The sequence below is a fragment of the Etheostoma spectabile genome, chromosome 7 (genome assembly GCF_008692095.1).
Source record: "Etheostoma spectabile isolate EspeVRDwgs_2016 chromosome 7, UIUC_Espe_1.0, whole genome shotgun sequence".
Lineage (NCBI taxonomy): Eukaryota > Metazoa > Chordata > Actinopteri > Perciformes > Percidae > Etheostoma > Etheostoma spectabile.
This window is the reverse complement of record NC_045739.1, coordinates 27767217-27785364: the sequence shown is the minus strand read 5'-3', so window position 1 is coordinate 27785364 and position 18148 is coordinate 27767217. Positions and strand designations below refer to the sequence as shown.

Sequence of the window (18148 nt, the reverse complement as noted above, 5' to 3'; positions counted from 1 at the left end):
TATTCAGACTTAATGACTAGTTAATTGTAAGTAAGTAAGTCTAACTAGTTCCCGTTACAGTGTGTCTGTGTGTGTGTGTTATATAAAAACATAAAAGGCTTGTGAATGCAGTGTGTGTGTGTTGTGTTGTGTGTGTGTGTGTGTGTGTGTGTTGTGTGTGTGTGTGTGTGTGTGTTGTGTGTGTGTGTGTGTGTGTGTGTGTGTGTGGTGTGTGTGTGTGATGGAGCGATAGCGTAGGTCTTAATGCATTTTGAAGGTTTAAAGATATCCCTACCCACTGATCAGCTTCCTTTTGTTGCTAATCCCCCCCAGGTCACACAATTGACCACTCTTATTAAAATCAGTACATTCTCCATTAGCACAATGTCAGAGGTGATTGTCAGGAGGAGGGAGACATTATCTGGAACGGGCACTGTTGGGTTTTAGTAGCTCTGCTGGAAGGCGGGAGAAGAGGTTGGAAGAAGGAGAGATGGAGGTATGTAGCAGGGGTGTAGTACTCGAGATCTGTCTCAAGAGCACTTTTTGAAGGTCTCGGAATCATTGGAATCATGATGGAAGGAAGAGACGACAGCACTCAGGACATTTATCAGCCCTCTAAGAGGACTAAGTCTAAACATATTTGGGTTATTATAGGAATGCCGATGGAAAGTTTGATTGAAGATAGTTCTTCTGTCTGCAGAACATGCAGGAAAAAAGTTGACGCTAAAGTCAATGAACACACTTTTAAAAATACCGCAAAAGGAAAAAAGTTGACGCTAAAGTCAATGAACACACTTTTAAAAATACCGCAATGTGGCGGGTTGGTTCAGTGGGTAGAGCAGGCGCACATATACTCTGAGGTTTATGCCTCGACACAGAGGTCCAGGTTCCAATCTGACCTGTGATGATGTCTTCCTTCTCTCTCCTCTTCCTCACCTAGCTGTCCTATCTAATAAAGGTGGAAAAGCCCCCCCAAAAATAAAAAAATACCGCAATAATACCAAAAAACTTGATCATTTTGGTCCCCATGATCGTTAGGTTAAATTTTCATACTGTTACATCCTCTAGGGATGAATTTGTCGCAATGTTGAGGTTGGGAAGCTTTCTATCTGTGGGTGCTTAAATGAGAACCTTTTTCCCAGTTACCTAGAACAATCCCTGAGCATCTCAGTGTGCTCTGAAGGGTGCCAGCTGTAACCTGAACAGTTGCACCCCCCACTCCATTTGTAGGCATGTGCTGCCGATAACTTTCTGCTCTCCTTTTACATTATACACTAAGGACACACAAGCTCCACAGAGATAAGACGATGTAAAATACAGTCCTTTAGGCCATGTCCTCATCCTCAATGAGCTCTTAATAAATCCATAGTATAATATGGATTATGCAAATAGATGTCAATAGCTGAGGAACTCTTAAAGCCTACACAAATTACATTTAACTACCGGATATGTCGAGCATGCAAACATTGTCTGCTTGCTGTTAAATCCCCCTTAACTCACACAGTGTGGCTGCTTTAAAGCGCACATATGTTTCACATCTTGTGTTTCTTAAATAAATATGTTCCAGATTCCCCGCTGTGCGGTATTTTTAGAGTGCTCGTGTCTCAGATCCTTTAAAATATGAGGTGAATCAAGGTTAGACTATCCCAAGAGACTGTACTCTTTGTTAACAATACCTTGCTTGGTTTCTGAGAAAATTACACATACTGTCCCGGTGCCTTTCTTTTGGTCCACTGCTAACAGCAGGTAGCCAGTGAGCTCAAAGCTGAGAACCTTAATTACACCCCCAGCTCTCATTGCTGTCTTGCAGACATTTCACTGTGTGTGCAGTGCGCTTACATGTAGGCCAAGGCTGAGGCTGGCGAATGGAACTGAGGCTGAGCCAGGGGATTCAGACACAGCAGCCAATCAAAGATTTATCACCCAGCCGTCCGGCCTTCTGCCATCTGGAGATTCACACCATCTTTGTAGTCACTCCCAAGGAAGGGAAGCCATGATGGAACTATTTGTGTATCCGGCTGTCTGCGTGTGCATGTCGCTCTCTGACTTACATTATCTTCCTGTCCTTCTTGCTCACGCTCCACCAACTAATTAACCGCTTGTGAGAGCAAAGGGGAGCAAGTGTGGATATCACCGATATACCTTGGGAGGGAAACGCATATTACATGCAATTCATCCATTCATATTCCTCCACTTTGTGACATAGTTTATGATTGTGCAGTCAACTGTTGAAGCCAACCAAAGTGTTTTCTCAGCATTGTGTTTTACCGTATTGCAAATTATTCGATAAGTATAAATCACACAGGGTTAGGGTCCATTTTTGTCTCACCACAGCTCTGGTAAAGATAACCGACATAATCTGTATGAAACAGTTTGCAAATTTACATTTATCCACTGCTGGTGAGATTTATAATGAGGCAGAGGAAAGCCGGGAGGAAAAAACAAAATCTGCGAGAAGGTGTACAAGCATACACAACCACATGGAATCCAGGGGGGATCGGGCTTGGCAGCCAAGTCTGCTAAGCGTACATCATCTAAACAATCTAGATATAATCAGAACCAAATGGTCTGGATCCCCAAAGACCATACGTGGAATAGCTGCATGCATTCGAGGCAGCAGCTATTGATAAGCCAAGTCTGGAACTCACGGCTGTTTCTCTACTCATCTGCTAGCTTTTCCCATCTGATTCATTCTTTGTGTCCATGTCCAATCAGCATATGTTTAAATTATATGCAGTACATTTGATTTTAGAACCATGAGAGAAAAGAATGAAGTAAGCTTACATGAGCCCCCACCAAATTTGAATACTGCAGTGGAGCACCCCATAGCACTCTGTGCTATTTTGGGCAAAGGAAATACAAGGAAATGCCATAATGTGGCGGGCGTGACTATGAGAGCAGAGGCGATTGTTCCTTGTCAGCATTATTGCCTTTGCTCCGCTCATGAAAATCTGCGTAGTACTGAAAGGTTTTTACAGCCTTGGTTTGTGTAGTGAGAGGCTTAGAGCTGCCTCCCAGAGTAGGAAATGTCACTCAACATAGCCTGCCTAGACCACTCTGACAGGGACGAAGACGGAGACAGACCAGAGATAGATATAGGTGGCAGATAGAGAAATAATGAGTTGGGGTTGGAAAGAGAGGGATATAAATTCAGAGGGAGAATAAGAGTATGTGAGCAAGGGACTATAGGATGTATACTTTGGAGGAGTGCTTGGCTGTGTGGACATCTCACTTTACTCCACATGGCACTTTGAGGCCACTGCCACTCAGACTGTGTCAGCTGACCTGATTCAACACCAGAAAGACCACTGTCTTGCTCCTCATTCACCACCTCCTCCTATCTTATCTGAGATATACTACAGCAGGGATTCCCAAACATGGGCACTTGTACCCCAAGGGCTACTTTGGCTGTTGCCAGGGGGTATGTGGAAAGATTGAGAAGAAAAACTCGAAATTATGATTTGATTAAAGGAACTCCTCAGTTGTAACACCTGAACACGACATGTTTTGCAAGAGTGTGTGAAAACTGGTTAGCAAGCAAGCACAGGTAACTAAAAGTAATGAATGAATGGTTGAAGCTGCTAAAATTAGTGGATTAACGGTTAAACTATGGAGCTCTAAAAATGATAAATAAGCTGTTGAAATAGCTAAAAGTAATGAATGAACGGTTGAAACAGCTAAAAGTTATGAATAATCGGTTTAAATAGCTGAAAGTATTACAAAGTAGCTAAAATGGTAGCCTAAAAGTGAGGGATTAATAGTTAGATATATAGAACATAATATATAATATAGAAATATTCAGCTTCACTCTAAGTAGTAGTAGTATATAGTATATACTATATAGTATATAGTAGTATGATTGCTGACTAAACCAATGTAAATCTTGATTTTTTTTTTTTTAATGAAAATAGTAAGAAAAATGATATCTCTATCCAAAACAACATCCACTTTTATATAATAAATAGTGTTATACATTTGGAACACATTGGGAATTGATGAAGGGGTGCAGTACGTGAGTTCGTCCGACTGGGCTGTGGGGGTACATCAGACCAAAAAGGTTGGGAACCCCTGGCCTACAGGACAGAGTTAGGTCTTCACACTGAGCAGTTCTTGTAAAATCAACAGTGAAATCGCACCCACATTTTCCAACTGAAGTCAAACTTAACGAGACTTTGTGATAATGATTATTTTCTAATGAATGGGTAAATACAGTTCATTGCCGCCTCTTCGCTTAGATGCATATCTCAGGGTTGCACGGTTATTACGCAGTGTGCACATAGTTATCATGCAGCATGTGTCTTCCTGCAGAGGTGTGATGATAGGCCAGGGTAATGAGCCACGGTGAGAGCAAGGTGGAGCTCAGTCAGGCAGAGCTGAAACATGTCTGCCAAGTAAAAAACAGAAAGGCAAGCGTTTGTCTGGCTGGGAGACTTCCCTGCACACCTCCACCTCGCTCTGATCTCCCTCCCTCCTCCTCTCTGTCTCTCTCTCTCTCTCTCTCTCAGGCTCACGTCTCTCAACCCCTCGTCCGTCTCAGACACTGCCGCTGTTTCCACAGCTTTGACCATCACTCTCTCCTTCTGGCCCACTCCGTCACCTTCATCTTCCCTCCTTACCGAGCTGTCTTCTTTTATAATATTCCGCGCCTCAGTCTCGCCACTCTCCTAATGTCTTATTCTCTTATTCTGTCTCTGCTGAGATATTTTTGTCGCTCCCCCTCATACAGTTCATTTCATGTCGAGAGTTTCTATGTTTAATGGGACAGATTTGTCTCACAGTCATGATCACCTTTTTTCTTTTCTTACAATTCTTTTCTGCATTCCAGTTTATCTCTTATCCTTCATTCAGGCTTCTATAACAGGGGTCTGCGTCCTGGCTCCCTATAGCTTTAACAAAAAAATCATGTATGGAAATGTTATTTTTTTAAACATTTTCATTCAACATTGTTGAAGGCCTAAAGTGATTCTTACATAATCAATTTTTCATAACATTTCATTCATCTAAATCGTGCATACCTCTAGGGCCCAGCGCCTATCCTCTGCAAAGACAGTCAAAGACAGTGCCATAGCAATGGCAACAAACATCCCTATATTAATGAATGTTCATTAAGAAACATGAATAATGTTGATAGGCTAATTTAGATTTAATACACTGTGTTATCTTCCTTAGAATTCTCAAATATTTTTTGAGGCTCCAGACAAAATATGTTTTTGTTAAAAATGGCTCTTTTTATAGTAAAGGTTGCTGACCGCTGTTCTCCTCTCTGTCTGCAGCCGGTGCCCATTGACGACTCTTTCTGTGGTCTGGACATCAACCAGCCACTTGGCGGTTCTCAGCTGGTGACCGGTCACACTCTCTACACCGAGACACGCGACCGCATGACTTCTGTCACCTCCTATGTCTACAATGGCTACTGTGTAGCCTTTGTGGGCACCAAGAGTGGACGCCTAAAGAAGGTGAGTACCAGCTTCTTTTCCTTCTTCTCACCCGGGAGTTAAAGGCCTGTTGTAGGGGACTTCTGCTCCCTGCTCGTCCCTGTGATACATCAAGACACTGTCCAGTGGTCCATGGAGTACAGACACTGTGAAGTGGTCCTATTTCCGTACAGATGGATCATGGTCACAGGGAAACGTATCTCCTTAATATTTAATGCCTGCTGTCAAAGCGTCGGAGAGGGATAATGGCGATGGCTAGCTCACTCTAGTGGTCATTACCAGTTTCTTGTTAAGTGAGCTCCAGTGTCGCAGTGTTGAATAACCTGCTGTGGCCCATTAATTTTAATAGGCACCTTTCTGCCTGTGGCTCACTGAGAGGTAAAAGGGAGAGCAGGCCCATGCACTAAACCTCCTAGTCTTGGTTAGAGAATACAGACGCAACAGAGGGTTAAGGAAACTGACCAAATAATGATAGATTTTGCACCCCGGACACAGCAATAAAGGTATTAGATGAGGTTGCTCACTGACAGATTGAATGGTGAGGAAAGTGAGCGCTAGGCTCTGGATTCAGGGTAATATGAGGAGTGAGATTGTCAATCCAAAATGTCTACGCTGATTAATTTAGCACAGCTGTTTTGGCACCAATGCTGAGACTATTTGTCGAATGTTAAAATGTTAATACGCCGTTATAATGTACATAATGTGTTTTTGTGCAGCTGCATTGTGTCACCGTAGTTGTTTGTCTTGCACACTGATGGTGCTTTCTAGATTACATTTATCCAGAGGTTTTGAAGGACTGAAGGTCAGTGTTGCCCTTGGCTCCTCCGCCTGTTTGACTGACAGCAGGAGTGTGCCACATGGCCATAACTGGCTCATACAGCTGTCCCTCCCCCCTACTCACAACAGCTGCGTGCTGCTCAGAGGAAGATATTGAAAAAGGAATAAAGTTTGTTAAAGATTAATTTTGGGCAATTTAGGCCTTTAATGACAGGACAGCTGAAGAAGTGAAAGGGGAGAGGGGGGGGGAATGACATGCAGCAAAGGGCCGCAGCTCAGAGTCGAACCTGGGCCCGCTGCATGGAGGAGTAAACCTCTATACAAACATGGGCCCCTGCTCTACCAACTGTGTTATCCGGCCGCCCAGGAAGAAAGGTTTTTAAAAGCATTCAGAAACCCCTTTTTGGGCAAGTTCTTTCTTATTTCAAGCATGGCAACGCAAAACAAACTGGACTGGTCTGAGTTATTTTGGTCTCCATCTATTCATAATTATATCAATACACCAATCAGGCTGTGATGGAGAGAATATTCATTGGATGCAATCCCCCTGTTTGAGCTGTTAAATAATTTAGCACAATTTTTTCTTCTTGGTTAAATTAGATGAGACAGAAAAGAGTGTTTTCCCCACTGTGTTGCAGTTGCTTGCATATTGTTTTTATCTCCTCGCTTCCTGCCACACTGCCGCTTGCCTTCCCCCAGTCCTCTCTCTCGATCTCCTATCTTCTGCTCCCTGTATGGAAATCCATGCAAAGTAGCCTTGCGTGCTGCTGTGTACTCCTCAGAGGAGCATGACTGTAACCACAGTAACGCTAACATGGGAGAGGAATTAACCAGGGCATTAGGAGGGCACCTAGAGAATGGGTACCAGGGTCTGTGGGCAGAGCAGAAATAACGTTGTGGAGAACTCAACCACAGAGTCTGATCCACATTAAAACAAAGTAAGGTTGAAAATACAAACTCAACCACATGGAATAGTACAATTTGTACCAGCAAAACACATTAGCAGTAACTTCCTAGTAATGGGTATCATCGGATTTATTGTCAATTGGGAAATTAAGTTGCAGCAGAAATCACATGGCATTTTTGGCAACAGTAAAAACAGAAACCAGAACCGCAATGAACACAATGTCAGAAATATACACACAGCCATGACTACTTGGTACTTAATATGTACCAAGCCACTTCTACACCGGCAGGAAGAACTGAAAAACTGACTGAAAAAGACAACAAAAGAGGACTTGGATCTGTTTTTCAATCTCACTATGGGGTAGCTTACATATGACAATGCAGGACTTTTACTTCAAATAGAAGTATTCTGAATACCTTGATTATACCAAGCAAAAGGTGCCATGGACGTTGTCTCTCGACATGTTGTATATCGAAAGGTATGAGGGAAAGCAATCACTAACGGTAAGAGTAATGAATCAGTGATCATTTCTCTCTGCGAGAACATTTGGATTCTTGGTTTTTAACCTCTGTTTTTGGTAAGTGTGTATTTTATTGGAACAGTGCTGTTGAGTTGGCTGGACTTTATTTGATCACCAATTTGTTTGAAATCACGCGATTAGACGGGCAAAGATTCGAATGGAGGTACATTATTGGACAAGAACCGGTCTTGATTAGCGAGCACATGTTTCAACGCACACTGAATATCCACCTAATGGGCATGAAAGAGCGAAGGACCACAATTAGCCTACCCACCGTAGCAGTGTTCAGCAGCGTGGCGAAAGATAATGAATAATCAATAACGCTGAATGGTAGTGGAAGAGAACTGCTTTGCCCACTGTCAATTGTTCAAGTGTGTGCATGTGTTTGGGTCTCCCTGAAATATGCATGTGTTTACATTGAGAGTGTTATGCATTGACTCCCCCAGGTGTTGCAGGGAGGGCAGAGGGTAGGGTGTCCCGATGCGACCTGGCTGCAGCTGCTCTGCACAAGTCTGATAAGAGTTACGTGGAGGCTGGGTTAGGATGCTGCAGGCTTCCTTCAGATCTGAGCATGACAGCTATAGGGTGACCAGATTTGATGTTTTGCTGGTGATACAGTTCTATACCTCTTTCCTGCAACAAAGAAGCATAGACATATTGGGGGGGGGGGGATGATTCACCGTTAGAGGGTGTGAGTGTGAGCCATGATGGGAAAAAATGGAAAAAGAGTAGCAGGAAGACGCCGAGATAGAAGAAGAAGAAGAAGAAGAAGAAGAAGAAGAAGAAGAAGAAGAAGAAGGTGGTACTGGGGGAGGGAAGAAGAGACCGTTGAAATGTGAATTTAGTGCCGCCAAAGAAACCAGGGCTGCACCGCTGCCTGTAATTGGATTGGCTCCTTTCCCAAAGAACCCTCGCCCCCCCTTCCCCAGCCCTCCATCTCCTGCTTCCCCATTCAATTCCGCTTCTTATCCCCCTCCCCAAGACTACCAGCCTCTCCTTCTCCCCGCAGACCGGCGTCTGTATATGCTGCTGTTTCCTGGGCTTTGCTGGAGCATGGCAAAGCAGGAGGGATGGTGTTGGCGGATGTCACTGCCTCTGGCTGGCTTTTGCAAGGGAATTGGTTGAGAAAGAGGGGTTAAGAGGGTGGGGAGTGAGCAAACACTAGGATGAAGAAAATTGCATATATCGTAAAAAACAATAACACTAGAGTTGTCAGCCTCATAGGGTATATTAGCACTCACCGTGTGAAGTGCTTACTGTGTCATATAGGATCAAACAAACAAATCTATATTTCCTGAAAGTGGAGGTTTCTCAATCTCAACCAAGTGTGAACAATAGCAGTGTGTTAAATGTGTAGTCTGAGTGTCATGAGGCTTTCAGAAACTGGTTGTGGACTTCTGGGTGGCACCACTGGAGGCGATTATTGATAGTGAGGGGCACTAGATGTTCACCTTAGCAAAAAGCTGCTTGGGGGCAATCAATATCTGTGTGTGCGCTTTTTCTAGCAACAGTGAAGCCAGTTCCAATCAGGGCCAAAACTAGACCTCTAGTCCCGAAGCTAACACCAGAAGATGGTCCAGTGAGTTTGTCGTCCTGCCCATGAGTTAATGTCCTATTTAAATTCTAGATCTGGATTTACATTGACGCTCACCAGGCTCCGTCATCTACATTATCATTATCTACTACTATTATCTCTTATTTACCCGGAGACCAAAAGACTGCTACAGGGCTCGACGAGTCAGACTGTAGAGATAGGCAATCTGCTATGCAGTTTTTTCTGGATACACATTACCCAAGAATTGCATCATCTAAATTGGAATTGGCTGTGTGTGGTTCATCGTGTGTTTAAGCAGACATATCCCACATGAGGACTGGGATTGGTGGGAAGCAACAACGGCACTAAGGCAGAGAGGAGCACTGCCTTTGATATAGATGGAGATGGAGGGCACGGCTGCACATGTTAAATTGGATGTTAAAAGATATCCCAGCAATAGATGAATGGGGAGGTTAAAGCAAGCTCAGTAGAGACACATTCAGGATTCCCCTGTTAATCACACGCAATTCACACACAGTGAGAATAAACATCCTTTATCCCAGTTCTCTCATACAGAGCAGCAGGGGTTAAGGGCTGCTCCACCTGAGACCACAGGGAGACATTCCCTGAAGGCATCCTTTCCTATGTTCTACATGCAGCACAGTTACTCAGGTATATATAGGTTTATTTATTAAATTATATAAATATATTTAAGCCATGCAGCCTTGACATGAAAATATATATTTTTAACCCTCATGTTGTCCTCTGGTCAGATTAACCCGTTATCAATGTTCTTTTTAACGGCCTAATTGTAATTACCCAAAATAACGTGATTGATTACACACAACGCTCTTTGGCAAGTACAAATCTCTACTTTCATTAATTTTGGGGTGTCTTATTCAATTCTACAGCATTTGGAAAAAAACTGAAGTGGTTTTGAAATAGTATTGAAAAAAAAAATGTATCCATCGACATACATTCCTTTCATTTTAGGTGAAAAAATTCCTAATTTCTGCTTTTCTAACTCAAACATTAGGTATAATTACCTGAAAAAGGGACAAAAACATAAGAAAAAGTTAAAAATATTGATAACTTTCAATTTTGACGGGAAGACAACACAAGGGTTAAAAAGTAGCAGTTCTTTCAGCAGTTTTAGGCTAGTTTTCCCTCGGTATTTTGACCTGCGTTGCATGCTTAGTTTCCTTTATTCAACCCTAAATCACGGCGCTGGATGTGAGCATTGAATGTAAGTCAGCGGTTGATTAGTGCCGGGTTGTGTCAGCAGTAAACCATGGATGAAAAAAAAATGTCTTCCGGCTCTTCATCCCTCAAGCCTTCAACCATGATGTGCGGCTTTTGGCCTAATTAATTCTTCTCATCATGCCCTGATGAGTAATCAGGAATTGGTTTGGATGATGCCCCTGGCAGCTGAAGGGGACAACTTGAAAGGGTGGTTCAGGTGTTTAATTGGACAAGTCCTGTTGAACTGGTTAACGTGGCAGAGGGTGCACGTCTGACTGCACTGGCGCGAATAGCAGCTAGGATGTGTGTGATGTGCAGACATTGTGTGCTGCTGAGGGTAGCAGCTGATCATAGGGCATAAAGTGTCAGGGACTTAAAAAGGCTTCTAAATACAGGCAGCTGCTCCTAAAGCCCCCCCCCATGCTGCGTTCACCCCCAATGAGCCTCAGTTAGTACTTGGATCCGTCGCCTTCACAGGGAATTTGATCTGAAAACCATGCCAGCCTGTTGCCTGTCAACCTGGAGGCTGCTCACCTGCTACCCTTGTCCCGGTCCTGCTTTGGCATAGCCTGGCTGACCCCCAATTTCTACTGGATGCATAACGGCTGCGGATCGGCTCCGTGCTCCACCTTCCGTCAACACCCACCAGGTCTGGATTTGTTGCGGAACGGCTGCGGCCATGACTGACAGCTGAAGTCTCGAGGACCCACGAGATCTCGCAAATTCATGTAGAATAGAACTACAAAAACAACAACAGCTTGTTTCCATCCAGAGGAGTAGAGGGGGAACAACTCTGTTCTGTGTTTTCAAGGTGTAGTGCAGGGAAATAGGATCTGCCGTGAGCACGGTTTATTTTACTTTGAAAATTAAAGTGGCACTATCTGCCGGAGCTGAGACGCAGCTGGGACGCAGCCGTTCCACAGTCCGTGGAAATACACGCATCGACTTTAATAGAAATCAAATTACTCCAGCGCTGTTCCGGAGTGGATCCTCAGTCAATCCGCATCCTGTGAAAATTGGGGGTTAGCCTGGCCTAGATTTTGATGTGGAAACGAGGGATCTAAGCAGAGTTGTTGTCGCTCTGTTCCCCAACCCTTGGGCTCCTTATTTGCTGAGGCCCACTTAGATTGCTAACCTAGCAGTCTCATATTGCCAGACCTATCTCCACAGCACTGCATAGTAAGGTCTGGCTACACCACACGTACATACATTCTGGAATAAGAGAAAATCAAACGCTCTGGGTTGTTTGCAGCTCTTTGAACCAATCACAATTGTTGCAGCAACTGTGGCTCTGCAAAATAGTCCGTCTCAGGAAGGAACTTGTTTTGGTGGAACGTTTGCACCCCACACAAGAAAACGCCACATACAATATTAAATGAAGAACCATATTTTGCTCTTTCCAGTGTATCGCCCTGTGTACTTGGTCCACAGCAATCCCCGCCAATCGGTCCCGAAACATCCCAGTTAGAGAGGAAATGCCGTAAACATATTCTTTGTAAATCTTTACTGACTGTGATAGAAATTCACACAAAAAAACAAGCAGGCCTGCCTTGTTGTACGGTCCAAAAAGCTTGCTAGTAAGAGAGAGACAGGCAGGCTCAAACTGCATTGAAGATGATATCTCTATTGCAACAACTTAACTGAAGCCCGTCCTGTCATCTGCATCCTCAAAACCACACACACAGACACGCATACATATTTGCTATGATAAATGAAGTGTGATATGAACATGAATCCCGTTCATTTCCCTTTATTAACGGCTTTTGCTTTTTGTTTCCAGTTGTTCGTTGGTGCTAACATGTGGGACGGCAACGAGATGAAAAGCATAAATAGTGAAGCATTTTAATAGCTTTATTAAACATCTCCATTGTCACTGTGTGACTTGCATTAACCTTGAGCCTGACATGAAAAGAAATACAATTACAAGTAAAAAGCGTTGTCACAGTTGCCACCTGGTAGAATTTGTTTCCAATCATCGTTATTTCTCCCTGAATGCCTAGTATAGAAGTCATAGCATCACTTTGTTTCAGATTGAATGGTGAGGTCCAATTAATCCCACACACAACAAATCAGTGCGTCCCTTTTGTTAAACCTTTGTTTTGCCCGGCTTGTTTAAAATTCAATGAAAATCATCGTACTCCATACACCTGTTTACGAAGCCGGCAAATAACATTTCAGACTTAGCAGAATAACAAATTGACAAGTGACACAGAGACATATGGAGCATTTTAGCTGGAATGAGAGATGCCAGTATGTATCTATTACAGCCATGTTCAGGACTCTCCTTGCTAGATTGCCCGCAACCATTTTAATCAGGTTGAACTGAACAATACAAACTCAGTTTGCCCACCGGCAGCATCCAAGCATAGCCTGCAGAAAGTTCTTTTGCTAGTTAAACAACATTTTCTCTCCCAATACAACTTGGAGCACTTTCTCATAATGGCAGAATCAAATGTCCTACCGTAAAATCTGCACTATTTGGAGAAATGCAAATTAGGGCTGAAAGGATTCCTCGGGTAACTCAAATAATTTGATTACTGAAAATCCTCGATGCAAAAATGATTTGCCTCAAAGCTTCGTTTGAACAATGTAACTCACGTTGTATACCACTGTGTTTCTGCACGGAGGATTATTACCGTCGCACAGCTGACGCTGCTGTAAACACATGCCGTGAAGCAGCAGATTAGGAAATGAAGGAAGAGAGGAGAAATAGTGAGAGGCCAAGAGAAGAGAGAGTCCGAGAAATTGACAAAAGGTTTAGGATCACATAAAGCTGGAAAAAAAAAAAAAACTCTGGACAATGTGTCACACAGTGGACAAGTTACACATGGGCACACCACAGCAACACTGTCATTTTTCTTGCCTCGCTCCCCCTACGGGTTGTCTCATTGGAACTACAACAGTCTCTCGTCCAGTGTTTTACACAGCTACAGCATGCTACTCTGCAAATAGTGGATTTTTTTTTTTTTAAACAACCTAAAACGAAAGCTTTCTCTTAGCCAGCGCCTCCTGCACATGGCTACTTAATAGGCACATGAATGACGTCATCAGACCATGCCGATTCTTTGTTCTTTCTAAATTTCACTCAGATCAGCCTTCTGAAAATGTGTCCCCCCACCCCCCCCGAACAGTATAGTTGAAAGCTGATAGCTGTAAGCTTTGTACAGTGGCATGTACCTGGGCTTAGTGAACAGCTTTTTTGTATAACCAAAAACGAACTTTGGCAACCTGATGGCAGGAGCAGGGTGGCCTACGAGGCTTGTGCTTCAAAATATTAGTGTATATTCCTGTTTCTGTATGAAATTCAAGCAATGAAAAAACACTCTTTTATACATGATTCTATTCAATGCATAATCAGCCAAAATCCGCATATTTATGCCTGGGCCGCATTTTTACAAACACGGCACATTTTTGCAGCATAAATTGCCGTTTCCGCGCAAAATAATGCGCCGCTTGCATGACTTGATAATCCCCGCATTTTCGTTGCAAAAAGTCATATATCATTAGCAGAAAGTTGAAACATATTGCGTTCACAAGAGCAGCCATTTTCCCCTGTTGCCATGGGAACGTTATGAAGCGACGTAGTTACGACAAGACAAACGCGGTCTCTTTTCATGAAACCACAGTTTTTGCAAGTTCCCGCAATTTTATTGCGTAAAATTGCATAAATATCCCACATATTCCATTGCATTTTTTAAGAAAACATGCCGCATAATCAAGGATTTTTGCACGCAAGAATCACAAAATTACTCTTTCTTATCTGATTCGTTGATTAATCAATGGAATAATCGTATGAATACTCAGTTACTATAATAATAGATAGCTGCGGCCCTAATGCAAATGGAGATACACTTGGGTGTACCTCAGGGCCTCAAGGTGTTTTTTTGGGTGCCAGCTCAGAGACTGACTGTCAACTGTACTTCTAACATCTACAGAAAGACGGCATGGCCGGGGTGCTGCGTAGGCAGCTGGCGCCCTGAACTCTACTGAACATCAATAAGGAACTTCAGTAAAGCATGAGGCTTTCAGTCCTCCGTCTTATCTGTTAAAACACATTTTCATAGTAAATATTGTGATTCATTGAGGCAATGCACATGAATGTGGCCTTCTTAGTTTGGCAGAAGGAGTTTTGGGCTTTGAGTTTATTTCAATGTGTTTAAATTAGGGGCTGCATGATATGAGGAACATATGCGATAACGTTGTTGAATATCCCGATAATGATAGTCCTTGTGATTAATAATCCGATATTGAAGTGTACTCCGATTGGCTGCTTTCAGTATTCTGCTAAAACATGACATGACTGTCTTGTTAAATAAAAAAAAATACCTGAAAGGAAATCATTTCCAACATTCTTTTATTGTACATATTGAACATAAAACTGAACCCAAAAAGTCACCATTAAAAATGAAGGATAGTTTTCTACTGTTTTCTACTTATACTCTCTTTCAACTAACTGTCTGTCTTTTGCGACTTGTCGCATCCTTTTGCAACGTGTTTATTGCGCAGATTGATATCACAATGACGATTTATAAAAAAAGCAAGAAAAAGAAAAGCCCTGTGCAGCCCTGGTATGAATGTATGTGCGGGTGTGGGCTCTGTGTCCTTGTGTGTGGAGGAGGTTGCCATATGTGTTTAATTACCATAACCGTCTATAGTCTAGCTAATGACTAGCTTGTTTCGAGTTGGTGGGATGTCTGTGCGACCTTTTGGGAACCTGGCCTCCACTTGACTCCCTCCTGCTCAGATCTGAACCCGGTGCCAGAGAAAGAGACGGCCGGCGGCAGTCCCAAGCTGCAGCAGCAGGCTGTGTCTTTCATGGCGGTCTTTAGAGTACTAGCCTTTCTATCTGCCAGACCTGGGCCAGGCTTCTCTAAACACTTCACTGTTAAAAGGCTAAAGGGAAAGCTGAGAGCCCCCGCCGTTCCATTCATCCAAGCCTTATATCTGCTTTTCCTTCTTCGTCGCTCTGATTTACTCTCTCTCTCTCTCCCTCTCTCTCTCTCTCTCTCTCTCTCTCTCTCTCTCTCTCTGTCTCGCTGCCCGTCTCTCTCTCATACTCTCTTTCCTTAGCAGGGAGTTAAACGTAGCTGGGTCAGACAACGTGCTGCCTTCTCTCATTTTCTTTCCTCACTTTCTTTCTGTCCCTTTCTCTATCTCAGTCCCTCACTCTTTCTCCCATTCTTCTTCTCCTTCTCTTCCTCTGCTCAGACCGTTACAATGACACAACCCAACCGGCAGTGATCTCATTAATCTGTCCGCCTCTCCATTCTCTTCCTCTAATTGTTTGCTCTTCTCACTGCCGAAGGTGTTTTTCATTGTCTCAACAACAACAACAGACAAAATACTCCTTACTCCATTTTGACTTCAGATGGATTTTATGCATGTACGCTTCAATTAGCCACTTTAATTCAGCCGATATGCATCAATATGCATTCATGCCAGTGTAGCCAAATCCCAAAAGACGCAAAGACAGAATCCCTTATGTGTATAAATATGTTGTGCACTAGTTATTTATGAATGTATTGCCACGATCACAGTTTTTGTTTTTAGCTTTTTATTAGATTTGTTATTGGCATTAGCTTCTCTTTTTTTTATTTTTTAAAGGAAACTAATTACACTGTGGAGTGATTCCCATAATTGGACTTCATGAGTGAGATTAATTAACCCATTGTTGTTTGCGCCACTTTTCACCAGAGACCATGTGTAGAAAGAGCAATGCTGTAATCCAGTTTTTTCAACATATTCTCTTGTTGATTAGACTACAAATTTGGTTAATGGCAGCATTATTTGCCTTGCCTGTGAACATTTTCTCATGTTTGGAGGTACTTGGGGCCTCAAAGAAGAAAGAAGATATACACTCAACCGCCACTTTATTAGGTACACCTGTCCCAACTGCTCGTTAACCACTTAATTTCTAGCAGCCAATCACATGGCGGCAACTCAGTGCATTTAGGCATGTAGACATGGTCAAGAGAATCTCCTGCAGTTCAAACCGAGCATCAGTATGGGGAAGAAAGGTGATTTGAGTGACTTTGAACGTGGCATGATTGTTGGTGCCAGAAGGGCTGGTCTGAGTATTTCAGAAACTGCTAATCTACTGGGATTTTCACGCACAACCATCTCTAGGGTTTACAGAGAATGGTCCGAAAAAGAAAAACATCCAGTGAGCGGCAGTTCTGTGGGCGGAAATGCCTTGTTGATGCCAGAGGTCAGAGGAGAATGGCCAGACTGGTTCGAGCTGATAGAAGGGCAACAGTGACTCAAATAACCACCCGTTACAACCAAGGTGGGCAGAAGAGCATCTCTGAATGCACAGTACGTCCAACTTTGAGGCAGATGGGCTACAGCAGCAGAAGACCACATCGGGTGCCACTCCTTTCAGCTAAGAACAGGAAACTGAGACTACAATTTGCACAAGCTCATCGAAATTGGACATAGAAGATTGGAAAAAACGTTGCCTGGTCTGATGAGTCTCGATTTCTGCTGCGACAGTCGGATGGTAGGGTCAGAATTTGGCGTCTACAACATGAAAGCATGGATCCATCCTGCCTTGTATCAACGGTTCAGGCTGGTGGTGGTGGTGTCATGGTGTGGGGATATTTCTTGGCACTCTTTGGGCCCCTTGGTACCAATTGAGCATCGTTGCAACGCCACAGCCTACCTGAGTATTGTTGCTGACCATGTCCATCCCTTTATGACCATAATGTACCCAACTTCTGATGGCTACTTTCAGCAGGATAATGCGCCATGTCATAAAGCTGGAATCATCACAGACTGGTTTCTTGAACATGACAATGAGTTCGCTGTACTCAAATGGCCTCCACAGTCACCAGATCTCAATCCAATAGAGCATCTTTGGGATGTGGTGGAACGGGAGATTCGCATCATGGATGTGCAGCCGACAAATCTGCGGCAACTGTGTGATGCCATCATGTCAATATGGACCAAACTCCCTGAGGAATGCTTCCAGCACCTTGTTGAATCTATGCCACGAAGAATTGAGGCAGTTCTGAAGGCAAAAGGGGGTCCAACCCGTTACTAGCATGGGGTACCTAATAAAGTGGCCGGTGAGTGTAGATCTCGGCTCTGCTTTTACAATGTTGTTCGCATAAAGAGCCTGGGAGTCATACTATGGCCGTGGATTGTGTGCTTTTTACCAATGTTGGGAGCAGTAGCGTCTGTCACTGCTCAATGTGAGGCAAGTGCAGATTTAAGTTGCGCATGCCTCACTTTGAGACGAGTGAAGCTGTGAGTTGCGCATGCGTCACTTTGGGACAAGTAGCATATAAGATGCTAACGAGAGACTTTTTTAACGTCAATATAGTAAAAATGGACATACTTAACCAATTTGGTTCACTACTGGCTACAAGTTAGCATCAAACACAACACAGACTGTCAGTTGAATTGTGTTTTGAGCTAACGGTAGCAATTAAAAACTCATAGCTAGCTAAAACTTTTTTGAAATGACTGCTAGCTTTGCTACAAGCTAGCAATCAAACACAAGAAAGGCTGTCACTTGAATGGCATTTTGAGCTAACGTTAGCAATCAATCATAGCTAGCTAAAACTTTTTTGAAATGACTGCTAGCTTTGCTACAAGCTAGCAATCAAACACAACAAAGGCTGTCAGTTGAATGGCGTTTTGAGCTAACGTTAGCAATCAAACAATATAGGTAGCTAAAACGTTTTTGAAATGATTTCCATCTTCTGTTATTGTTTGTAATGAGAAAAGTTTATTATGTCATGGATTTCACA

At 43.2% G+C, this 18148-nt stretch overlaps 1 protein-coding gene across 1 annotated transcript in view; it reads left to right on the top strand.

Annotated features, from left to right (window-relative positions):
• plxna2 (plexin A2) overlaps window positions 1–18148 on the top strand; it is a 222147-nt gene that overhangs the window by 35891 nt on the left and 168108 nt on the right. The window contains 1 exon segment of the mRNA XM_032519890.1: window positions 5253–5435. Coding sequence (XP_032375781.1) covers window positions 5253–5435 — 183 coding nt within the window.